Raw genomic sequence first — 27254 nt, 5'->3', positions numbered from 1 at the left:
ACAGCTGTTTCCAGATGGCAGAATGATCACACTAGGAACTTATTCATTTATTTATGTTAGATATATAATCTAAAGTTATTATATTTTCTCTGGAAAAGTTTCTTACGTTTGTCTTCACAAGAAAAGGGATACATATTTTAAAAAGGCGCGAAAGGTAAAGAATTACAGTATTTTAAATGTACAAGTAAAACTATGAATTGATCTCTGTTGACATAACTAAATTAGCACTACGAATAATAAGTTTGTTTATAGATACATCGAATGTGTAGGTATCATGCTTTAATTGAAATTAAAGAACAAGATATATTGTAATTTGTGCGTAAATGTAAAACGGAAATGTGAAATAGAAATATTGTATTACAATATTGTATATACATGTTGTATAAATTTATTGTATGAATTTATAATTTATAATTTATAAGTTATAGGTTATAAATAATATTATATAAATTTTATTTATATTGTTATAATCTTATATGTACTATTCTTATTTTTATTCTGTTTCATTTGTATAAGTGAGTTTGATTCTCGACGTTATCTGGATTAGAGGTTATATTCCAAGTCTAGCGTTTTTGTTTATAAATTGTTGAACATTAAAACTCAAATTTTTTGTAAAGTATATTATTTATATTTTATCAAAAATTGTAAATAAAGTTGTTTAATAAACTACTATTAAACATTTCTTTAATTTAATGAAAATTTAAAATTCAAATAATAAATTTTATTTTATTGGTTTCAGCATATAAAGCAAACAGAATGATAGAAAATAACATATCTAGTGAAAGTGATGAAGGAGAAATAAAATCAGATTTTGAAGCGGATTTCCAAGAAGAACTACATAATTTTCCCCATATTTTAAGATTTATTCAAAGAATGCGTGATCACATTAAAAAACAAAACAAAAAGATCGCCAAATTACGAAATAAACTCAGTGAACATGTGAGAACTACATTTCTTAAATATAGTTTTTCTGTTATTTCTTATGTCTTATTTTATACTTTTATCTGCTCACAGAAAAATAAAAAATTAATGGAGAAGAAAACCTTAATTGACTACGGAACTCAAACGAATCCATTAGAATATGAAAAAGAATCATGTCAGGATTGGAATGTTAATAATGATAAAACATCAACTAGTATTATACAACAAGTTAAAGAAGTAGCTGAGTCTGCTTTGTTGCAAACTGGTTTTGTCTATGAAGAAACTTCTGGTTTATATTATGATTACAACAGTGGATATTATTATGATGCGGTAAGTATGTATGCAATAACAGTATTAAATTTTCATTGATAATCCTTACATATCATAAAAAAAAAACTGTTTTAGAAACAAGGTTTATATTATGATGGTAATACAGGTACATATTACTATTATGATGAAACTAGTGGAACATATCAATTCCATAGTCAAGCACAAGTAACTGTGAATGAAGCAGCTGCACATGTGAAAAGCAAGAAGGAGCAGAAAACTAGAAAGACAACCAAGGTTGGGGTTTAAATTATTATTGTTACATACGACATTTCTAAAGAAAATCTATCACATACAAGCATTTTTTATTCCAGGTTTCAGATGACATACATGAATTAATAAATGGCCTTTCAAACATATCAATTGAAAAATACAGGCGTCAAGCACTAGGTAATTGTCCTATGCTCTTAATATGCACACATGTCTCTCTTGTAGGATGAGAGGAAAAAACGCAAACTTGCGGAAAGAGAAGAACAGTCGGAAGATGAACTTGAGGACGGTGAATGTTCAAGCAATGATAGTGACAGCAATTCTAATGACATTACTCCAGAATTATGTACTAGTAGTGACAGTGACCATGAGGAAGATCAAGGTTTATTTTTAATTATTTTGCACAAAAATAAAATTTTATTAACTAATGATTCATGGATTTTAATTTTCTTGTTTTGATTACATATATAATTGCTATTAGTTACATTTCAGTTATATAATTAATTTCAATTACAATATAATTAGTAGAATAGATATACGTTTGCAAATAATACTTAGAATATTTTATGAATGGAAGTACATTCATTAATTTTTCGTTGTAACGATTTGATTTTTTATTTCAGATTTAGCGAAAACCTATCCCCCATGCATGAGAATCATAGTTAAGGAAACCAATTTATCAAAATTAAAAATTGGGAGTCTCTTTTTTGTTGCATATACTGGTGGTTCAATTGGTCGTGAAGGTGATCATTCTGTAGTAATACCAGATATAAATATAAGTAAAGTAAGTTAAAAAGATTTTTAAGTTAATAACAAAAGTTTCTTTACGTATACAATATTATTTGTATAAGATATTAAGTAAAAAACTTTGATGTTTCAGCATCATGCCCGCATTTTATATAATGAAGATAGAAAAATATACGAAGTCATTGATTTAGGATCAAGAAATGGCACGTTCTTGAATGGTAAAAGATTATCTGTGGCTAAGCAAGAATCTGAACCTCATGAAGTTTCACATGGTTCGATTATACAAGTTAGTACTACGAAATTGTTGTGTCACATTCATAATGGAAATGAAACTTGTGGCCATTGTGAGCCAGGACTTGTTCAGCAAAGCATTAACGCAGAAGAGAACAAAGCTTCTAAAAAAGACCAACACAAACAAGAATTGAGACGGCTGAAACATAAGTTTGGCGTAGAAAAAGATAATGTCGCAAGTGCTAGTCAATTAGCATTGGGGTACCAAGACAGAGCGCAAAATCGAAGACAGTGCATTGGTTCTTTGAATCATCATGCTAAAACACAACAAAGTTCAATGGATACGTAAGTAATTTATTTGTTATATTATGCTTTAAAACAATTGCAGTTAAGCAATTAAGATATATTTATAACATGTTATCAGTGTTTTATTTTATTTTTTCATTTCTTTCCTTGTAATTCCAGATTTTTATTATTTCTTGTTTATTTTGTGAGTCTTCTCATGCAGTGTTTTCACTTACATATATTTCATTTATTATGTATTTGTTATGTATTTTATTTACAGATCTATAGCAAAAGACAACAGGGGATTTAAACTGCTATCAAAAATGGGCTGGTCTGAGGGGCAATCCTTAGGGAAGGAAAGAGATGGACCAACTGAACCGGTAAGTCTTCTTCCTTACAAATTTAGTATTTGTTCTAACATGTGATTTTTTTACTATGATATATTATACAGTATAAATGTACCAATATTCTAAATGATAATACTTATATTTATAAACATATAAATTATAGCGCCATGAAAGATAATAGGGATTTTAATAATACTTATGTATTATTATGTCATTTTATATTGGATTTTGTTGGAATTAATATATATCTAACTTATGTTAAATGAGTAATACAATTATGTTCCGTACCAAAACGTTGATGTAATTCATAAAATAAGAATTTATGACTATTTTAAATGTTTCAAATATTTCGTCGCTTTATTGTGTTATACATTAACGAAAAGAATTTTGTCCTAATGTAAAAAAAATTCAGTTCATTTCAACGGTTCTTATAATGGGATACGTAATTTTAAGATATTTAATCGCTTAAATATAACAGAATTTGATTCGTTTGCAGTAAGAAAAGAAAAAACATTCATAAGCTTAACCATTTCTTTTTAAGTATGTTCTAAATATTGCATTGAAAATAATTGTATACTTTACAATAAAATAGTTATCTTTTTTCGCAAATATAGGTATAATTATTACGGTGGCAATTCTACTTAATTATTCACATGTGAGAAAATAATAGATTAGTTAATTAGAACTACTATTTTACAATTGCAATCGAAAAATTCAGCCTCGACAAACTTTTCGTAACAATTAATTTCAAAGTAAATTGAGTTTATCCTTCTATCGCAAACTATATAATATATTCTTCACATTCTCTAAAGATCAATATCTAACAATAAGTTAAAGTTGGAATATCTAGACAAGTTCGCAACATCTAAATAAGATAGGGTACGCCAATTTTCGCTATTTTCTGGGATTTTTCCCTCTTTGTACACCCTACAAATTTAAATTATATTATACAAGATCAAATAGATTGCAAGCATGTTTCTAATACAACATGACAGTCGTTTCTCGACTTAAACAATTCAAAATCTCCAAAATTCTCCTTTAAAAACAGAGTGGCGTCAATTCGAAGACTGACATCTCTCTTGCAGTATGTTCTAAAGTGTCCGCGTCAAATGTCTCGTCTTCATAGCTCTCAGAAATGGCTTTCCAGACGCCAGATGCCAACGGTATGTAAACGTCGACAGAGAATGTCGTTCTCAGCGCGTGTATTAACGCCGTCGCGATGCCAATGACGTCAATCGGCAATTGCGATACGTTTCTCATTTCACCTTTCTGTCGGCCTGTAGCATCAAGCCAAACGTGGTGTAGCACGTGTGTCCAGTGCAAAAGGTGCATAGAAACGTCGGCCGCTTAGCCACTCATTAGCTGAACGGGGTCGTGTCGCTGCAATTCGCAATCCGGCCTCGTTCGCCTTTTTCAAGCGAAGTGACGCGACGTGACACGCTAAAAACTGTGGACTGCCGTTACTGTTGCTCACCCCCTGCGAGTCTTTTCTGTTCCTCTACTGCTTCCACACCACCGTCACCATCACCATCATCACCCCCTGACTGACCCGTCCGATACACCGTACGATACCAATACACGTGCATCGTATATACGTGTAATACAGACATGGAAGATAGCGTGTGCAAAAGCCAGACAGCAAGCAGGTTCTAGCTGCTGGTGGTGCTGCTTACTCGTTCGGCCGCATCGCGTTTCGACGGCGACGAAACGAGCGCCGACGGTACGAACAGAGCATTCATATGATAACGAGCGTAACTCTGCGAGACATGAAACGGAATAGTAGAGGGGATCGTCGCGAGGGGCAGAGACGAAAACGGGAGCAGCAGAGAGCGAGAGGGAGCGACAGAAGAGGTGTCCCCGGGTAATGAATGCAAATGTATTGAAATCCAAATCATTATTTTGTCTAGACGCATCGTATGCTCTATTGCACGCTCTGAGCTTAAGGAGAGGGGATGAGGAAAGGCACATAGCGCGTTCCTCCACGGGGGTGGATTAAGGGAGAAAGGAAACTGAGGGAGATGGAGACCGTTGTTTTCTCTCGTCTCTGTGTACCTTGACGCGTGTCTGCTAAATTTGCTTGTACACCTTTATCCTCCTTGATGTCCGACAACCTCCAGTAAATTTATCCGTGTGATGGTCTTCCCTCTCGTTGTAATCCTCGTTCCTCCGTGGACGACGATTTCTCTTCTACACTGTGTTTTTTGCTCGTAAAACACCGTTTGACTTTTGCTATTGTTGCACGATTCACGATGCATACCATGCCTTATGTAGAGACCGAGAGAAGAGTCAGTGCTTCTTTCTACGAGTCTTTAACGAGTGTAAAGTAATTAATATATTTTCATGCATCGGCTGTTTCTGTCCTTACCGCTTGTATAATGTAGGAAGCAATTTTACGGATGGTAAATGTACGTGTTTTACGGAAATTTGTGATACAGAGAAGTAAGTTGATTCGAGATACTGCGGAAATTTCTTCTTCTCTTCGAGTTATTGTAATTTTGTTGCAAAGGGAAATGGTACAGTTTCGAGCGTACATGTATTACGCGATTTAATCGTATACGTATAACTAGCTTTCAAGCAATTAAAGATACGTTAAGATCGCGTGATTTTAAGGGAGAAATATGATTTATGGCTTTATAATTTCGCGAAGATTATTATGATCTATCTTGGGCATGAGATCGCGTGATTTATTTGCGCATACGTATTTCGTTGCACATTTAAAAACGCACTTAATAAGTTGTTTCCTTGTTAAACATTTTTCGTTTAAAATTATGCATCTATTAACAAAACTATGTTAATTGCTATACAGTACATTGACTATTCATAAACACAGGTTCCACTTGTTTAGTTACGCTCATAAAGATATAAATTTGCATAAATTATATTATATTACGCATTTATGTGTCACTATCAAAAAATACCAATATTATATCTCACAAATTATATTGACAAGTATACATCTTATTTACCGATGAGATGAAACTCTAAATAAAATTGAAATCAAATTCGCAACTACGTAATACCGCGTTCGTTCTCTTCGTCTAGCCGCTTTACGTCGCAACCAGTTGTTACAATTTTATATCGACTATCTCCGTTTTTACGTTGCGTACCTATTTCTGCAGGTTCTCTTTGTCGAACCTATATGACCTACATCGTAAACTGGAAACACGTTCACGGTCGTAGAAAGGGGTGAAAAGGTAGGAGAAGGAAGAGAGAGACGGTTAGCTCTTGGAGGGTGAATCCGCGTGTTCGCTCCGAGAGTTCGTAAACCAGACATTGTAAAGTTCTCGAATGGCGATTGACAGTAAACCACGAGCATGCGATAAAGTATAAAATTGTCCCGTACTATGAAAGTGCTTTTAACAGGTGTAGGTGGATGCGTGTCCTATCTGACCGAATGAAATCTCGGTAGGTTCGTTTATTTGAGTGCCTTCACTCGCGCAAGGTAAGGCGAGTACTTACTTTTTATTATTGGCTCGCGTAAAAGAGTCGATCTCTAACAAGAGACACTTGAGATAACAGGTCAATGCAAGTTTTATTAGCGTGCTGCTTTGACGTAGAAGGCTGTTGCTTCGGTAACGTGGAGTTAAGAATTAGAATAAAGGACTCGATTTTTATTCTGCATACTTTACAAATGTCTTCAGTTGTACGAAGTAAAGTGTTCTTTTGAAACTTTGAGATTTATACGTTGCAGGTTACTGAAATTAGGGAAATTTTTCATGAAAATATATAATGAATATTTGAGAGGTGTATTAAAGTTCATTTAAGGTTACTTGACGTTCATTTTCGTTGTATTATCTAGTTAGATTTTGTATGTTCAATCCCTTCATTAAACCGCAGATATCTATGTAAGCTAATATTTTTATGAAATAATTATAATGAAAGAGATGGAACTTTGTTATAATATATAATACAATAAGCTTCCAATTTATTGGGACTGTATTATACAACGTATTGGGATTGTAAAGTTGAACCGACTTGTAACGTCGATCGTTAAACAATTGCAACTGAAACGCAATAGATGTAACGTGTTACAATTCGCTTCTATATGAGGCAGCCTTAAAGTGCATCCGGAAACTGCAACAATTTCATTTTATGGACTTTCGCGTATACCGGCTGTTGTGAGCCATTTCACGGTTACAGCGTGAATATCCACGGTAGTGCCTTTTACGATTTACATTCATTTCCATATTGCATTTCCTCGCCCTTTACAGTACCAGTGAGGAAAAACCTGATTGATTAATGACGTAATAAATAATCCAACGTAGTCTCGCAAAGGAATGAGGCTCGTGGTGCTTCCATAAAATCTTTCATTGGAAGAGCTTTTTACGATTTCTCTTTGAGAAGCATAATATTGCACGCGCGTTTGAAATTAAAAAGTTTTGTATCGAGACTGTGCATCAAGGAATTGGTTTTTATTATTTTGTCAGTTATATCATTTATCATCTTAATTTTTCAAATACGCCTAACTAGCAAAAAGCAACATAGTTTGATATCCATCGATATTTCTCCTGTGTCAGTGTTTCTTATATCTTGTACTTTCATACATGAATAATTGCAGTACAAATCTCGATAAAATAAATTGATTTGGTGATATTCGTGAGTTTCGTACGAAAATCACCCTTAGTCGCAACTGATTTTGACCTGCCATGTCGAAAGCAACTTTCTAAACGTGATCCAAAGATTCAGATCTTACGACGATGGTGCAATAATGCGTGTCATTGATTAATTACGTTTCCTGACTGAAAATTCATAGATTTTTGTCTTTTTATAATTCAAAGGAAATGTACACAACCTGTCTGACAAGTAGCGAGGTTGCCAATATATTAATTTCAACGGAATTCCGAATTCCATTCCTGAGGATGTTTGGAAAAATCATGCATTTTATTCAAAGTATCTTTCTTAGAGATCGATACCACTCCGAATATGGATACTTTGACATTATTTCCAATAGATAAATTCATGGGAGCAAGTCGTTTGATTTTTAGAAATTCAACGCTAATTGTATATTTGAACAACGAAATTGAGGAATTTACAAAAGGAAAATTTGACTTTTGAGAGGCTCGAATATCTTCTCGTCCATCCCCTTCATCTCACATTTCTCCGATTCGCTTTCAACTTTCGTCTTTTCCCGGGATAATTGACGGCGCGTCCGAATCGAGAGTGTTTTGATTCGCGCCAGATCCAGCAGCGAGGAGAAAAAAGGAGAACCGGATAAAAGTGAATCGTAGGTCTTGACTCGCGACTCTCCCGGTCTCCTGTTTGTCCGCCAAAACCTGTTGCTGGCGTCCTCCTCCTGCTCGTTTCGCTGCCTTGTGCGCGCCTTCTATTCATCCACCGGTCCCTTTTTCTTCTGGCGAAAGTAAAAATAGTGGTAAGAGAAGAAAAAGGCACACGGGGCAGAATGCACGAAGTTCGTACGTTGAACGAAGACGTAAAGGTCGGGCCAGGAAAAAGGAGTAAAAGGGAGGAAGAGAGGCCGAGATAGAGGGAGAAAGAGAAGAGAAGAGAGAAGGAGAGAGAGAGGGTTCTGAGCGGAAGTTGTACACCAAGTGTACGTGTGCAGTCCTGCCGCAGGTGGTACGACGGAACGCAAGGTCGTTTCGATATTATGTAATGCAAAGAGGCAGGAGAGTGCAAGGATACGGAGAGGATCAGCTCTCGACCTCCCTCGGTTGCCCCGGAGGGAACCCATTGTCTTTGGAATTCGGGACAACGTTGGGAGATCATCGTCGAAAACTGAGAAAAAAACCCTTCCTCCCGGCTACATCCAGCGTTTGCCTCTTCCAACCCGCAACTTTCTTTATCCGTAGGGCTTTGATTTTAATGTTTGCATGACGTACCGGGGAAGGTTACAGGAATTCTGGCGTTCGGGGCAGTAGTTATTTTAGAAGGACTTTTTTTAGTCAATGTTTTGACTAATTTTTTTTTTAAATCGGGTTGTACGATCTTTATGTTTTAGGGTGGTAATGCGATTTTGATCCTATCTTCAAATGTAGTCTATTTACGTTCTACAGTACAATCTATATTCCGGTACCTATAAATCAATCTGTTTATCAATTACTCACAAGGTGCCTTTTAACGATTTGCAAATCGTTTTATGCTCCATGTTTTTGCGCGTTTATCATATCGTTCATCGATCCATGTCCATTCAAGTAAATATCTACGTGTCCAAGTATCCATGTCCATATAATACAATGGCTTCTCTTTTGTGACGTCGTCGTCGGTACAGCTTCGTCGGTCACGGCTGAACGATACAAAGTTATGCGAAAAAATGTGCAATCTTTATCTACGATCTTCGTTCATTGCCATGCCGGTTTATGCAGATATGCTGATTTTTGCCGGTTCTGATCGACCAGCTTACATCCACGGCACCGGTGGATTCGCATCTCCATGCTCGAACGATCCTTAAGGGCTCTCTACCCGCAACTTCTTTGGAAAGGGTATCCCCTCGCCCTCTTCACGCTCGTTCACTCACTGGAAATTTTCGTTCACGCATTCGGACACTTTCATTACACCAGCTAATAAACCCTCAGAGCGTGATAGCCTGATGTGCCGGATAAAGCGGCCGTGCAGCCTTTCGCGCGATTATAAGTCACAATCGTGAGCAATTAATACATCAGCCACCATAGATTAAGAGTTCAGCCGTGGCATTATGCTATATTACCGGTTATGGCAAAGATCAACGGTGATAAATTCTCATTGTGTTCCGCTAATGCAATTTTCCATTCGCCACTTTTTTTGACGGCTTTTCTAATTTCTTTACGATAGGATGTTATTTTACTCTTTTTATGACGCCTGCTTTGGAGTAATATGTGCACTGGAAAGAGTTTTGTTACGCTAAATGGACGTTAATATATATTGAAACGAAGGGTTGAATAACTGTAGAGAAACGAGTATATTATATTAATATAGTTCTATGAGATAAATTGAAATCTTAGTTGAAATTGTAGAAATAAATTAAAGTCGTATTGGTAAAATTACAAAATGCACATAATATGTAAAAATACATAAAATAGGGCATAACTTTGGAATCGATTTTTGCTTGCTAGAATTTCTTCGAAATTTGACCCACGAGAAAGACACTGAATCGATGATTATTAGCGAAAGGTGAAAAGGTGAAAAAAGGGAACAGTTTTATAATCTTGTCTCGAAATATAGGCATCTCGAGGGAAGGTGTACGAGAAAGGACGAACGAAAGACCCGATGCCAGTCACTTAGTGAAATTTATTCGTCGATCTGTGTCCATTCTGTAAATTATGAAAATTACAGGACAAAATTTTTAACGCTCTTCCTTAACTTTAATTCTATATACTTGTGCCTATAAAGTTACTTCGGTACCACTTTTAACGGGTTCATAATTGCGCCCTTTTATATATGCTGTTCCTGGGCGTGTACCGCGTCATATATCTACTGCATTCTTTATATAAACTGGTTTTATTTATTTCGGATCGTTAACATTAAGTATTAACCGAGCCTATTATTTAGCTATCGCTGGCTTTATGCGAGATTTGTCGTGATTATAAATTTAAATCAAAAAGGAACATTTTACGATCGTTATATACACACTGTCGCGATATTTGTTTATAAGTGGTCATTTAGAGCTACTTTAAAAGGAATTTTTATACAATTTATTGGTATTTGATTTAGATTGAGGCAGAAAATTGCCGATGTCTATCGTGATCGCGATAAATGAAACATGTAAATTAAATAACATTATCGTACAAGTTTCCATAATATTCCTCTCGGTAATGTGAGTTTCTTAGAAGCCTTAATTAAATTTAATGCTAAAATATCTGTGTTTACTTTTTCATGTCGGTTTATTGCATACATATTATTATTTATATAAGACAAATCTATACAAATTGCGGTAAATAAATATAAATACAACCGTGTATTAGTTTAATAGAATTTTATTTCTGATTTCTTCGATTAGTCTGGCAAAATCTGTATTCTATTGTTTCAATTATACTAAACGAATACTAAAACTAAAAAGTTACAAAATTATATTCTCACGGTTTCTCTAACATAACGCTGAAAATATAAATAAATAATCGAGAAAAAGAAACACTATCGCGATTTGTTAGTTCCTCATTAGTATTCATACACAATTTATATCTTAATTATCGACTTATCTATGTATCTAGCATATCAGTTCGAAAGCAGCAACGGATAAATATTAAAGTGCAAGCTGCTTACACATAAAAACTTCTGCTCCTTTTAATTGCAAGATCTCATCTAGTAAACATCATGCACACTTCGAATTGAATTAATATCAAAGAAGATAAAATCGGTAAACATAGAATGTTGGCCAATTACCTTGAGAATTCTATCAGTGAAGAAAGAATCGATTATTCGAGTCTTGACAGATTATAACCACAGTGATATGCAAAAGCCTCTGGCCAGATAAATTTTTCACTTTATATTTCGAAAGTGATATCTAATCTTATATTTATCTACTTATATTTATATTAAATATGAGTTAAAATTCTTTAAAATATCACTTTTAAAATATAAAATGAAAAATTTATTTAGCCAACAGTTTTTACACATCACTATATATTTCATATGTAAATAGGAGAAATGAGAGGACGAAAGAGGACAAATAGCTATGGCATTGAATTTAGTTTTATGAAATTTTATTACGGTAGACACATTTAACCTGTGCCTGAACACTTCTCTCAAACATAAAGTATCCTTGGCATGCGAGCCTACTTGCATACGCCTGAATACGCGTGAGCCGATGGGATTTTTTATCCGCACACTCATTGCGTACTAATTTATGCATATACCAAGGTATGACATCATCAAAATCAATCTTCCGCTAAGCTAGTGTTGATTGAATGACCACTCTAGCAAGACCGAAGTTATAGATTCATATTTCATCGTACATAGAAAAGGCGTAAGGCGTTTCATGATAATTATAGCCATGACATGGAAGCTTGATGTGGATTCTGTAGTCGTGGTTGTTTTATGAACTTCTTTATTAATCATTGTTAATTGCTGGTACCGAAGAATGATGTTCAAGCTTGACACATTCGGCAAATCAATTATTTATTTGAACATGTAGAATATCGACTGCTTCCTACGTATAATATAGGGGCAAGTCTGGTTTCATACAAAAATCTGTCTAACTTATCCAGGTTAAAACATCGTCTGCATTTCTGCATCCTACCTCGTAAGAAGGATCTCGTCAGACCGTCATAGTTCGGTCCACGTGGCTCCATCGTATAGCCATTGGAGAGCAGCAGGAGCCAGATCGGTTCCTCCTCTCTAAATTAAATCCCGCTTCCGACGTGCGTCAGTCAGACGTCGAAATTTCCAAAGTCACTGACGAAGCATTCCTTAATCTCCTTGGGGCGAGTCTTCCCCTCGGCAGTTGCACGATCTACCTCCCTCCCTCCATTCCTCTCTCTCTCTCTCTCTCTCTGGCAATACGGGCTAATTCTCCGGGGACAGCATGAATGCGTGTTTCACCGTGTGTCAGTTCAACGTGGGCGGCAGGGCAACGGAGGAGTGAGGAGGAGGAATGGAGGAAGGGAGAGGGTCTGTCCTTCTTTGCGCGCGTTGTTTTGTAACGCGAAGAGGGAATGTTAGGAAGGACTGACTATAGAGTGAATGGAGAACGCATAGGATTTATGGTACGCTAACGGATTGGGAGAACGGAACGGAACTGGAAGAAAGAGGGAGATAGAGCGAATGGGCAAAGAGACAGACAGATGCTGGGAGACTAAGAGAAAGAGGTGGTTGCGAGGACGACAAGGAGGAAGATAAAAAGGGAGGAGAAAGGAAAAAGGGCAAAGAGAGAAGTTGTAGCGGTGCGTTTCGTAAGGGGCGCGGGAGGCAACAGGTGGGAACCCACTGTCACAAATAAATCCAACACAAACGCCGCTGCCGTCTAGACGGCGATCTGCTGACTAACCATGGGTACCAGATTATCGCGCCGCTTACTTTCTCCTTCCTTCTCTCTCTCTCCCTCTCTCTCTGTCGTTTTTTCTCTCTTCTCTACCCCTTCACCGCTCTTCTTTTCTTTTTCTCGGCTTTTGTTTCTCTTTTTACTTCTCTGTGTGTGTACCTCTGAGACAGTAGGCGATGAAGGAAGAGCGAAAATGAGAAAGAAAAACTTTCTGCGGATGATGGTGCATGAACGGACCAGAGAACGTAAGTACATACGGAGAATAGCGATAGCAAGAGAAGAGAGAAGCGTGAGAAAGATAAGAAACCCGGGTAGATAGAGGCAGGCAGAGACGACTCGTACGCACGACAGGATCAGAGATTGTGCAGGTGTCGTTACACACGCTCCCGAGCGTAAACGCGCTTGCACGTAACGCGCCGTTGCGGAGATAGGTGCACCGCTTGGCATGCGGGTGCACCGTCAGATTGGCCAGCCATCGGTGTCCGCACGTTGCTGCCATAGCGCCACAGATTGCCTGTTTACTCGACAGAATCTCTTTTTCCCATTGCCTCTGACAGATACCCGCATATTCGATTGCTCGCGAGTCCACGCAAATGGTCCGACGTTTTATTAGCTTTTGTTTTGTTCTCGCTTTCGTGATTTTTCATGGTCTTATACTTTTTACGCTTTCGGCTTTCCGCCAGGATTCTAGTGGCATTCTCAGCGTTATTTAGTTAGAATTCTGAAATTAAGTAGATCGTGGTTGTCTGATTAGTTCGATGATGTTGTATGGAATATGTTTATTCGAGTATTTCATAGATTTTATTATTTATCTTAGTTGTTTGCTTAATATCGTGTTATTAATAAATTTACTATATATATCCGACTGTATATTATGTATACTGGACAGGTAACCAGTAACTGTCCTAATATTTATGACTGGTCCTGTATTATATTTTCGACTGTTTTTAACTACATAGAATCTTTTCAATCGAGAATTAAATATACTAGAAGATCTATAGCTTAATTTAACTATTTCGCGTATGATTTGTATAACTTAAACATTTCCTGGTTATTGTACTTATTTGAATTCACAGCAGATATCAGAAAGGAGTTTTCCATCTAGACGTGCATCGAATCTGTGCTCGGTACGTGAACGCAATGCAGCCCTAAGTGCTTGTGAAATGAAGGGGATCGTATCGCGTTATAATGCAATATTCTCACGTTGCAAATATTTTAATCGGAGTACTGGAACGATACTGTCGAATGAAACATTCATTACGTTCTGTGAATGGATTATGCCGTGTAGTTCAACGTATTTCCGTTGCAGAACGAAAGTAACCTAACGTAGCAAGAATAAAACATTGATCATGTTTCCGTCACAGAATAGACTAAATTTCAATATTTTTATTAAATATTTTCCCATAATTATGCATAATTATATATAAATATTTCGATAGATCATGAAATAATAAATTTTAAGCAAACAGTTATGTCATAGGTCTGGCGATAAATAAAATTCACTCAGTTTTTATTATATGAGATATAGATATATAAATTAAAATAGAATATTCTAAAATTGAGCGATTTAACCCAAATTTGTGTATCATCTACGAGCCAACGATACCAATTAAGGTTTATTCTACTTACAATATATAATACAAACATACATTATGTATCAAGGATCAAACTATAGAATCTAATCTATCTAAATAACAGAATGATTAATCAAAGTCGGTCAAAAATCGTTGTTCGAAACGATTCTTTGGCAAGAATCCATTGGATGACGATTCGTGAAGGAAGAAGTCGAGTAGTTCGAGGAGCAGTATGCAGTCAGGATAAAAACCGTGAGCTGCCGGAGATTAGCGAAAAATGTGACGGTAAAAAGCGAGTAATAGGCGAGTTGACCGTGGCAGAGTCCGAGAACGGATCCGGCCATGGAGCACGATACCCCAGGGAGACACGTAGAGACGGAACGAAATTAACCGGAGCTCAGCCAGGAGGAACCGGACGCGAGCGCATAATGCTGTGCACACAGGAGGGCCGCACACGTGCGCGCATAACCACGTCGTCAGTTTAACAGTCTGTCCAACTGTGTGTACATCCACGTGTCTACGTGTATACGTGTATACGTGTATACGCGACGGTAATACGTCCGTATGTCGGCTGTCCGTAACGTTAGCCAGACTAGGAATCCGGCAGCCAGAAGCGGTCGATCGGTCTAGACGAGGTGTGCGTCCATGCCGCCGACACACAGGCGTACATTGTCCGAACAATCGACCAGGCCCGACATACAAATATGTACAACGAGAGATCTATTAATTACAACCAGCAGCAGCCGGCTCTGACTCGTATCGACGAGCGCAAACCGACCGTTCTCGGTGAATCCCGTGGAACGGGACGCAACCAGACAGCCCAGAAAGAACATAATTATTGCGTACGATCGGAAGTTCCTTTGGCTCCTTTTGATGAAATAATTGATTAAATGATTAAACGTTGCGACGTTTGCTGAAAGCAATTAAAGAGTGCGTTTTATTAGCGGCCGCTTAAGCGCTTTGACCGAGGCTCGATTGGCCACTAAACAATGTTATTTAATTCGCGTTCTTTCCCGCAGTGTATCAACTAAACGTTGAGGGTGTATTCGATAGATTAATCGGAGGATTAAGCCTTATTGGTGGTAGATTGTTTCTCCTTTCGTTTTTTCTTTTTTTTTTTTTTTTTTTTTTGGTGAATGAGTAAGAAATATATTTGAAATGGTATTTGTAGTGGGTACAAATTAGTAGATGGGAAATGCGCGGTTTATCCGGATTTCCGTTCATCCGGATCAGACGTGGTCCCATTACATCGCGGATATGAGCTTCCACTGCACATGCAACATGCAATAGGTTTAACGAGCTTCCGTAGCTACATGAAATACACAGATGATTCTATTTTCAAACAAAAACACTGAAATAACAAATGTCATAACCTTTAACGAATATTCGATAATGAATGGTAACGTGTAAAGTTAGATATTATATCGTATTATACCAATTTATATTATTTATTACATACTATATCAAATTCTTATTAAATAGAACCATTGCTATTATAAATAATTTAACTACTACTCACTCATATCTTCTTCTATACACTTACAACTTCCATCCTATCAAAAATAAATTCACATAGACTTAAATGTCGTGTACATTCTCCAATCGACCACACAAGTTAAATGGCGGATTTTCCCGACATTACTGTTATCTCGCATCTTTTATATCAACAAGCAACCTGAACCACACCGTGCCTAATACCCATCATGCATCCGTTTTCTTCGTCGAAGAACATCTCCACAAATTAGCTTGCCGTCAACGTATCCACCTCCCAGAAGGGGTGACGTTAAACGACGTGTACCCGTCGGTGCTTTCCATCGCGCGGGTGATCGTCGCGATCAATCAGATCGGAGGATCGGAAAAAAAGGAGCTGCCCCCGCTCTCGGTGCGAGGTCTGCCGCCGCCGCGATTATTCGCTGGCTAGATACGTTGTTGAAACGCCGTCTCGTCGGAGGTGCATATCCTAGTGGTAGTCGAAGTAGAAGCGACGTATCGCCCGCACACACCGCACGCGATAGGTCGGTCCTCCTATCGCCGCCAGACGGCTTCCGTCTGGGTAAACACACCGACGTGGCGAGCAGCTTGGCTGGCAGGGCTTACCGACTACCTAGGGACATCCATCACAGGATTATCGCGCGACCATGCTCGCGCGCGGTCAGGACGTGCGGCCTCTCCTCTGTGTCTGCTCTCCATAAAGCCGCCAAAGCGTGCATGTGCAAGCGGACCGCATGTAAGACTACGTCTGCCCGCCTGTCTGTACGTCGCCTCGACGATTCATCGACGTGTACGCATTAAACGAGCCTGGAATTGATTGATAAAGTAGTCGAAGAGTGGCTGAAAGAAAAAAAGAAAAAGAACATAGGGTGGAACGGGGGTGAATTGATACAAGGTGAAGAGATAAAGGGAATTGGGCTGGACGGAATAAAGATGTGATTGAATGTTTAGATCGAGGGTGAAAAGAAGCGAAGGGATGTTTTTCGAGTTCTATGTCTTGCAATCTGATACAAATTTTGTTGTACTGCTAATTGTTATTGATTATATTATTGCAATTGAGGAATTTAAATTCGGTTATCAGGAATTTCAGGAATTAAGTTAAGAAATGATGTTCGATGGATACAAGAAGTATTTGTATACCATTGTGTTTATTATTGCATTTATGTAGTAGTTAGATATTAAATTCAATTATAGTAAATTTCGTATTATCTAATAGTTCTTTCATATGACCGCCAAAATTTGATGCTATGAAATGTCGACTTAATGAAAACACTGAAACAACGAAAAGACGCTTCATTGAGAAGCAAGGGTGTGTATAAGTTCCTTTTGTAATTACCGTAAGTAGAATAAAGAAGAAGGGAAACAATTATATTTTAGATTTAGTGGTGTTAGGAGATGTATTGGAGATAATAGGTAGTTTCATAATTCATGAATGAAATTCTATGAGAACGAAGAGGAAGATATAAATAAAGAAGAAAACGCAATAGTAGAAAATTATCTGACCACTGGATCTATTGCGTAACTGGTATGAATTAAACTACTCATTGTCGTCTGAATTATAAGTCTGCCATCATAAAAATCGAAAAAATCGAAAAAAGGCAAGAATAAAGCAAATATAAGGTACAAATATATTTATGAACTAATAATAATAATTTAAAAATTCCAAATATACATACCTGTATATTTAATTTCGTATTCGCAAGAAATGATAAAGCAGACATATTTCAGTCCTTCTATAAATATTTTAGACCGACAATGACTTATTAAGATTAACTAAAAATCATTTTTCTGAACTAAATATAATTAATAGCATTCCATTAAAAAGTTTCTTTTATATTGAATTCCTCTGCACCTTTTTTGTCTTGTTCTATCTTCATAATATAATAGAAAGAAGAAGTAAAATAAATAAAAAAAAAAGATGAGCAAAGAGTGCAACGTAACAGAATAGATAACGGATGTAGAGTGTACAAGAAAAAAGGAAGAGTAATGAGGAATACGAAGGAGAGACGGAAGGAAAGAGAATAAAAAGGTAATAAGGCAGGACATTGCAGTAACATCGTGTCGAGTTTGGTCAGGATGTGCGGCATCTCTGTGTCTGTCTGCTCTCCATAAAGCCGTCAAAGTGTATGTATACAAGCGTCTGAATGCCGCATGTAAGACTACGTCTGCCCATTTGTCTATATGCTTGTCTAGGACGGATGCACATGCATGTGTATGCATTCTGCGAACGAGACATATGAATGAACAAGCGACTGGCAACGATCTGTTGCCTCGTTTCACGAACGAAAGCTCCGTCTGGTCGTTTGTTCTATGACATTAATTGTCTAGTTTAACATTTTTTATGTATATCCCTCTGTGTTAAACTTATGTAGTATAAGAATTGCCAGTTTAAATCGTATAAAGCGATCCGTAAGATGGATTAAATTAAATAATTTTGTTCAAATATTTTAAAAAATCATACTATATCACATTCCTAACATTTTTACTTTGGTATTCGTATTGTAATCAAACATTTTATTCATATATGTAATAATATTGGATATTTTAACTAATGTAACGCGTATAAAATTATATTAGTTAATTTAGGTTACCGTATAATAATCTAATCAAGTTAGGTAATCGTAGTTAATTAACGATTAGAAATCTAAGAGGATAAGGCAGTTTAGCATTCCATTGCGAATTTATGAAACAAATTACAATCGTTTAAAATTGTAACTGGATTATCGTTTATCGCAAAAGAATTGTGGAATAATTCTATCATTTAAATGAGTCTTGATTCAGAGGCGTGCATCGGTGTATGTTTTACGCAAATTCACACGTATACATAAAGGTAGAAGCGCGACGGGAAGTGGTGATGGTGACGAGGATGAAGGTACCTGCGCCTTAGTTTATCTAGTTTAGTCTAGCAAGTCCAGAGTCTATAGACGACCAAACACTAATTAATTCTGTGCAAACATGCCGCGGCTCAGCGACTAAGAGATCGTTGGCTCCGATGGCTGCGCAAGAACGTTCCTCCAAGAGTGGAGGATTCGTAGAGTTCCTGGAGTTTCATTTTGGACTTGCTTTCGAGTATTTACCAGGGGAAACGTTGACCGAAAGTAATTGGCCCACATTTTCCGAGTACAGGGCTTCCGCTCTTGCTGCTTTAAGTTATTTCAGTGCACGCTTCACGATCACCGTTGCTTTTAATTTGATCTACTAGAGAGGAGGAGAATGTTTTCTTATTTCTTTTGTAGGCAGAGCGCTCCTCTTCGAATTATTCTACAGAAAATAATTTTGGTAAAGCGATGTTTTGGTAATAACGATAAAAAAATGTAACAATTTAGTCGTAGAAGCTCTATCGTGGTATTTATGTGTTTTTATTTTGATGTGAATTATTCGCTTTATCTATCTTTATTTTTCTCCTGTAAAACTGTTTTACTGACGGTCTAAGTACATAGCTGTTTAAATCTTTGCTAATATGAAAATAATTTGAAATAATTGTTCTTTTCTTACTGAACATTCTAAGCCTGTACCAATTATACGACTTTATCGCAATATACGATTAAATCGCAAATTTTTACGATATACAAATTTTTGAGCATCTTCGAACATTGGTATTTAATGGATTAAATGCACATACGTTCATAATCTGCTTATGGCTCAGCAATTAGAAATGAAATACCCGATACTTCAAGAGACTCGACAAAAGACACAAAATGATTCTTCAAATTACTATCCCCAAATAACTTTCGACCATCTTCGTCTTTTTACCATCTATTTTCCCAAAGCAATTTCCGAAAAGAACGACGTAATCACAGCATCGTTCCCTAGATCGAATCGCGCTGGCATGTCGTTCATTCAATCTTTGCTTCGACAGCTGCGTGTCAGAGAAATAGACTTTGTAGTAAAGAAAGAAAAGCGACATCCTTTGAAAGCCACCGAAGGAAAAGCGCGAAGAGATAGAGAGAGTGCGAGTCGCGACATTTATTTCTACAGGTAACACAGAGCGTCGCCTCCACCACCACCAATTCCATCGTCGACGCCTCTGGCAGACATAGTGGCGACGTTGTAAACGAGCAAAGTTTCGAACCCAATATGCTGTCTCCGCGCTCCGGAGAGCCCATATTCAACCTGTCAAGGTGCTTGGTGCACGTGCGTCCGCGTCTCGCTTCCCGGCATGCCAGACGGGCAAACCGGGACAAACTTTCGAACTGGCACAGACCGTCTGGCACCCTACCACCTACTGCCGGCGAACCCGCGAATTCTCAATATGTTATTGTACTAGCGGCACCGTTTTATCTGTGGATGCCTCTCCCAACTGGCAACGAATGAACGAACGACCGACTGTTGTCGGTGTCTGGCTCTTTCTCTCTTTCTCTCTCTCTCTCTCTCTTATTCTCTTTCTCTCTGTGTTTCTAGCCTCGCAATTTTGCTTCCTCCTCGTCCCGAACCGGGTGGCCTGGAAGTTCAAAGGTGCATATGCACCACGCTGTGTCGATTCCGGCCGAGATGTCTCCTTTCTGTCGTTGGAAATCGTCGGCGCCGGTCGTGTATTGCACCGCTGCGCTGGTGGCCTGACTTCCTCGCCGACACGGAAACCAGCGGAAACAGCTCTGGTCATCGGCGTGATCTTGCGCGATCGAATTTGCTCGCTCGGGAATGAAATTTACTTTCGGGCATTTGGATCGTATCGGTGAAATGCCATGCTTGGGAGATGGGAGAAAGGTTTTATTTTTTTTGTTAAAGCGCTAAATTTTGTGTAGAATGTAAAATAGATATGGAAATGTAATTAATACTTTGTAACTGCCTGTCTTTCATCTTTTCGTACGATAATCGATATTTATTAAATGATACGATCATTTCGTACGTCGATATATTGTGGATTTGAGAGAGCATTTTTAAAAGCTCTATCAGTGCTAGATATCGTAATAGAAGCTGTTATCTGTAATAGAATAGGAATTGAATAAGATTGCGGAAGGAAAACGCGTGGGTAGGAAAAATGGGTAACAGGCGTGAACATCATCGACGCGGCGACGAGTTTGCATCGTCTAATAGGAAATCACGGTACATTGCCTCCGCTCGCCTGTGTCATTCATCTAGCCAGCTTGGCCTATTTCCCTATTTTCCACCCTTTTAGTTCCCGCTTTGTCTCCGCGCATCAGTTTTCGCGTTTCGTTGCCAGCAGTTCCATGCTTTATTGTCTACTTTACAGCTCTTTTTGGACCAGACTACTATTATATATATATTTCCATAGCTAACACTGAAGCCTCCGATAAGATCATCTTTCCGTTGCATATATTTGAACAGAGTTACTGACGAATTGTCAAAACAAATTATAGTAGTTGTAACATAAAAAATTGTAACAAATTTAGAATCAAGAAAAAAGTTACAGAAGAGTTACAAACTAAAGTTTCTTTTTCCTATAAAAATTGAAGCATCTCAAGAATAGTTACAGAAATCAATTACGCAATATAAAGATTTAAAATCATGAAATCCGTAGAAAATTTAAAGTAGTTGAAAGATACGTTTCTAATTAATATTTAATTTTTATTCGATTGGAATTGGTTGAATTATTTCGAATCTCACGGCTGGTGTCGTCAAGACCTGGCTAAAGCAATGATTCACACAGATAAAACAAAGAGTTTTCTCATAAAGTAAGTATGATATCTGGGTCGCGACATTAGAGCAACGATCGATCGGACTCGATGGAAATAATTCAATGATCGAACATTGTTCGGTTCACTTGGCTGTCTATAGCTTATATTACGAGCCGCTTCTCCGTTCAGCCATCGATTTATGTCTGTCTGCATCGTACATAAGAAAACGGTCGCGCTGTTCCATCGTCCAACAGACATTTTTAATCCATTTTTAATAAGTAATCCGGGTATCATTGTCTCGTCCATCTGTTCATCGCGAGCAGCTGTGATAAGTTTAGACTTGAACGATCGATGGTCCACGTATTATACTGTCTCTTCTTTAAAAGATCGAATCGAGAAGATTGCTCGTGTGGCATCTTGTCATCTTGCAACGAGATCAGTAAGGAATTAATAACATTAAAAGTTCTAGTTTCTTTTTAGGAAGAAAAGATAGTGAGATACTTAATCGTAATAAAAATATTTAATAAGACAGAAAGATAATATGATACATGTGTTGACCCTTAACTATTTCTGTAGTATATCCTAGTTAGATTTTGTATGTTCAAGTTTTATAATAAATAGAGAAAAACAAAAGGTTTTTAAGGATGTAAATTTTGATATAATTTTATAAACATTTACTGCCCAACACAATTAGAGACTTTTTCTTTCTCTGTTTTCGTCCATAGTAACTACTCTCCTCTTATTTTGAACGTTTTATATTGACACATTTTCTAACATTTATATAATTCTAAGGGGTTGCACATACGAGATCGATTAAAATTCTATGAAAATGTTTAAATTATCCATATGTAAAAATTCTATTGATAGGTGTACTTTTAATAGGTAGTACGATATGAATAATTATCCTCGGTCCAGTTGCGGCTTAATTATCGCCAATTAAATCTTGTCGTACCTGTCCGCTACAAAAGCAAATGCTTCATTAATTCATTCAGAACCAACGTTGCGTTAACATAATATTCACAATTTTTTTCAGTCAGGTTGTATCAACGAATTTTGCCTTCTAACATCGTAATTATAAAAGAAAATCTCATTGATTTACTTAAATATTCTTATCATCGTTATTTCTTCGTTCGCCTAGTTTCTACGATCTTACGAAGTTCCAAGAAATTAGCAAATAAATGACCTAAATTACATAAAAATTCGACCGATCTTGAAAATGAGCAAAAGAACGGAAACTAATGGTGCAAGATTATAGCAGGTGGACTCGTCTATCGAGAGTAATAAAAGGCACGCGACGCGGCGTTACATAAAGGTTAGGTAACCGTTCAAAATTCACCAGGCGATGACTCAACGATGAGCCAACAGAAAAACTAATTCCGTTCCGAGATAACATTTCGGGCGGGGAGATTAATCATCTTCGTGACATAAATCAGGTAAAATATATATTCGCGATGGTTCCATTGGCTATGACGGAGGAGGGATGAAAAGAGATGGAGACGAAAGAGGAAAGGTCGTCGTGGTGTTCGTCTTTTGCGAGCAGCGAGAGGAGAGAACGGACGAGCGAGCGCCAGTTATAATATATATAAGTGGTCTAGACAGGCCAGACGGATGCATCATCGCCATCATCGTCGAGCGAGAAAGCGAAACTCGAGTCGAGCCGTTTTGCTCCTGAACGTCTCGCGAGCTCGTCAATCGAGTAACGAGCGCTCATTTTACGCGCACGATAACGCGTCTGTCGCTCGATCATGATCCGTTCTCGTCTTTCCTCCGACGATCCTCCCTGTATACCTCCTTTTCGCGAATTTCTACTACCATCTTCGTCCTTTTCTTGCTTCCTTCGAGCAATCGAGTACGAGACGCGATGGCGAGAATGGTACAAGCAGAAAATTTCCATAGCAGAAATTCTTGTTGTTAAATGTTGGCTAAAGTACCGCAAAAACGTGATATTTTTAATAGTTTGGGAAAGAGATCGTGTGAATTAAATATTTTTAGAAAGCTTTCTGTATAAATAGCTGGGGAACAGGATGATGCGTCGAGGTTTCAATAGAGCGAGGTTTCAATTTCACAATCCTATTCCCTTTTATATAATCGATGTTACATCTATTAGTAGAGTAGTAGATAAGTAACTGCTAAAAATCTTGGTGGTGAAATTGTCTATAAAGATAATTGTAACTAAAAATAATTACAACGACTCACAGGGAGCACCGTGCAACCCCTTTGATGCTCTTCCTTGATGGTCGGTGAACTACAGTTGGAGAATCTGAATGGCGCTTTTATTTTCTTGGAAAGTTTAATCACCTAAGAAATTTCTGTACCATGTTATAATTAACGATTTTGAAGAGTTGGTTACAAGTTTTTTCTTATGTATCACGTTTACGTAAGTTTAATTTTATACCGATTGGAAATTAATTCAATGTATGCTTTAAAAAAAATTGATCAGTAATTAAAACGGTATTTTTGCGGTAAGAAAATCGTAAAAATCAATACAGCGACTGAGTATTTATCAAAGCCGTGTTAATTATTATATTTCACCATTCCTTAGTTCACCGTTTCTTTAATGAGTTATTTCTGCGACTTGGTGAATTCCACGTAGGCGAAAGTAAGAACACTCGACTCTGTTAAAGCCTAAAAACCATTCGTCTGTATTGCATTTTGCAGCTGCTTCAAACTTATAAACGAGGTTCTTTTAAGTTACAGCGAGTAGGCAAAGAAACTTTATGAAATGGATCTTGAGATTTTCCGAGGCGCTTGACTTTCTGTGAAACGACTCCGAGATTCCTTGTAATTTCTAGTGGTTAATATTTAATAAGATAAATTCAATTCCCATCGTTCTAAACCTTTCCCTTTACCGATTTTTAATTATTACTCCTTGATTCGCTTATATAGTCGCTGTATAAATAGAAATTATAAATTCAATAGAATTATACAAAAATTCTTATTATATCTGTTTTATCAGATCAGTTTGCATTTCGAATACCAACCATTCTGAACCACTGTAAGAAATTTAACATGTTCCACTTTCTATCTAAAATTTTATCTATGTATATTCTTAATTAATAATTCGAAGCATTTAGAGCTAGGACTAAAATGTTTGTCCCGACTAGAAAGGCGAAAGATGCTCCTTTTAATGAAAGTGTATATATAGCAAATTTATCTTTATCTCTCTTGTTTATATTGTATCTCAAACTGACAAATTTTCCTCTGATACTTTTATCGTCTTTCTCTAGTCTTATTTTTCAATTTTATTATCATTTCATTCGTCTCCGGCTTTGAGGCACTTTTCTTAGATATTTTTATCTTCAGCCAGATCGGACTTTGTTTTCGTGCTGAAATCCTTTCGTCGTATTTTCTTTCTACGCTCTTTCCATTCTTTCATTTTCGTCTCTTTTCCTTTCAACCAAGTAAGTCAAGTGTCGACGAAGCTAGATAGGGCCTCATTTACAAGCCAGACGGGGGAGGCCACTTGCCCTAAATACGCGTCAAGAGAGGGTATTCTGCCCAGTGGTTGCGACTCGAAACTTAAAATAACCCTTCCCTCGATAACACCCGTCGCTGAATAATCTTTCGTTTCTCCGTTCTTCGATCTCGTTTCTTCTTTATATTTATACTATAGAGATGACGCGAATAAAGTATAGCAAACAATCTACAATTAAATAAATAGTCAGTTGTGTTTGGTGCTTAAATAAGTAGTAGAGTTGACATTTATGGTTTGATTAAATTTTACTTTCTTCCTAAACATTTTATGATACACATATCGTAGACGGAAATTCAATGAACGTGGTGATATTTTGCATCACATAGAGGCTGTCCTTGTATCCTTAATATTAAAAAAATAGCCAGCAACTACAGTTAAACTACGTAAATAATCTATAGTATCCAACCGTAACGTCCGCTTGCTATAATTAAACGATAGGATAAGGAAGAAGAAAAAAATTAAAACGCATTTATGTAAAACAGCGTATGAAACATTATGTGGAAACAATTATCTGCTTATCTCGTATTCATTTATGTTCTTTGCTTGCAGGTACCTTTGACGAATAATCCGAGCAAAACCGGTCTCGGCGCGACCAGCGAATTTCCTACAATCGAGCTAGATTCTACGACGGAAAAGAAGCAGGCGTTGTGGCGAAAGACCCAGCAACGTTACAAAGAAATAACCGACCATGCGAAATAATTGCACCGTGAACGTTTGTCGGGAAAAACGTTTGATTTGCATTGCACGCGCTTTTTCATCGTCTGTCACGGTAAGCGAAGACAATTACGTTCGACCGTAAAAATTCTCATCACCGTCATGTGAAATACGGAATTCCAAAAAATTCTAACGCTCATTGCTAGACGATTTTTGAATCGTATATACATAGAAACAAAACTAGAAATAGAAATAGAAAATCGAGTGCAAAATAGAAACAAAAGTGTAAAGTATAAATAAGAATATGCCGAGTTGTTAATGTTATATATGAATTTCTCATACATCGATTTATAATTTTTCTCTAGTATGAATTACAAATATTTTTGTAATAAAGAATATTTCTCCTAATATGTTTGCGTGTGTTATGAGTTAGTGGTTATTGAAATATTATTAAAAATTGTCATGTTCCTGTTAGAATATGAGAAAATGATCTCAATTTAAGGATTAATATATATAACAAGAATTATCAATTATATTGGTTTTTCTATTTATTGATATCCGCTCCGTTATTATTATATTTTTATAATTACACGACATATTTATTATTTCATATCTTCTAAACCTCTATCCTAATTTACTTTTTCATGATACTTCTTATTCTTCTCTTTTTGTAACAAATACGATAGCTACATGTATCTTATATTCCCGTATCTGAATCCACCCTTTTTCTTTTCACGAACTATTTTTATTCGTGCAATTATGCAATCACCGCTTGAGTTTTATTACATTGAAACTGGAAATCTTGTTACAACGATAAGGAAATTTCAAAGAGTTTCGTATACGATACATAATATATCTATTCTAAAAAAATTTCTATGCTAAGTATCCGAATACTTTCGTAAGCCACTGTATGAACAATTTTAACGATTCAAAGTTTCCGTCAATCACACAACGGACCTATTTTTTACCATCATTAAGCTGCTAATATCACCATGAAAAGTAATGAGGGGAACGATGGGGAACAGAGGAAATAATTGCATCTCGCATCGAAAACGCGTACGGATTCGTTGCAATTGAAGCAAAGAGAGTCTTAGACCGTTCATTTCATCCAAGACACGGTTCGTTTCTCTGGACACTCCGGTGCACCGGCGATATTTATAAAGCAAACTTCACGGTGCAAAGACCTCGGCGCAAGTGTACCGAGCCGAGCCGTAAGTTTAGGCCAAGCCCTTAACTCCTTCGGCACATCGTGCGGTTTTCATAATAAACTACTTCCAGCGACGCTCGATCTCCATTATTTTTACGGCGCGCCTCGTGGCCACGACGTTTGTCACGATTTCCAGGCGGTTCGCGACCGGAACCACGACGCTTGCAACTCCGTTTTCTGATCGGTCTATTAAAATTTCTGCATGATTTAAACGCGTTCCCTATACGTGTTTCTAACGGTTCTTTTTGTTACGAGTTTTGCCACACGACACTTATTTCTTCTATATATTTGAA

The 27254-nt window shown here is 37.1% G+C and overlaps 1 protein-coding gene across 3 annotated transcripts; it reads left to right on the top strand.

The window, feature by feature from the left end:
• The first annotated feature begins 11 nt into the window (after positions 1–11).
• Positions 12–26280, top strand: LOC138186340 (angiogenic factor with G patch and FHA domains 1). Of its 3 annotated transcripts, none has more exons than XM_069126138.1 (9): positions 12–154; positions 740–939; positions 1015–1251; positions 1327–1485; positions 1684–1840; positions 2082–2242; positions 2339–2781; positions 3002–3101; positions 25650–26280. In XM_069126138.1, exons 2-9 carry the CDS (start codon positions 757–759, stop codon positions 25797–25799), a joined length of 1590 nt encoding a protein of 529 aa, XP_068982239.1. In that variant the 5' UTR covers positions 12–154; positions 740–756; the 3' UTR covers positions 25800–26280. The 3 variants fall into 3 exon arrangements, with proteins under 3 accessions (XP_068982239.1, XP_068982237.1, XP_068982240.1); XM_069126136.1 differs by having other exon boundaries at positions 43–265; XM_069126139.1 differs by lacking the exon at positions 1684–1840 and adding an exon at positions 1563–1638 and having other exon boundaries at positions 43–265.
• Positions 26281–27254: the final 974 nt, after the last annotated feature.

This window comes from Bombus flavifrons, chromosome 13 (genome assembly GCF_040668555.2).
Source record: "Bombus flavifrons isolate JBK064 chromosome 13, iyBomFlav1_principal, whole genome shotgun sequence".
Taxonomy (NCBI): domain Eukaryota; kingdom Metazoa; phylum Arthropoda; class Insecta; order Hymenoptera; family Apidae; genus Bombus; species Bombus flavifrons.
This window is presented reverse-complemented; position numbering and strand designations above follow the sequence as displayed.

Coding starts and splice junctions, on each gene's coding strand:
- LOC138186340 (XM_069126136.1), top strand. Junction 1,841..2,081: donor TGACCATGAGGAAGATCAAG/GTTTATTTTTAA, acceptor TTTTTATTTCAG/ATTTAGCGAAAACCTATCCC. Junction 2,243..2,338: donor CAGATATAAATATAAGTAAA/GTAAGTTAAAAA, acceptor TTGATGTTTCAG/CATCATGCCCGCATTTTATA.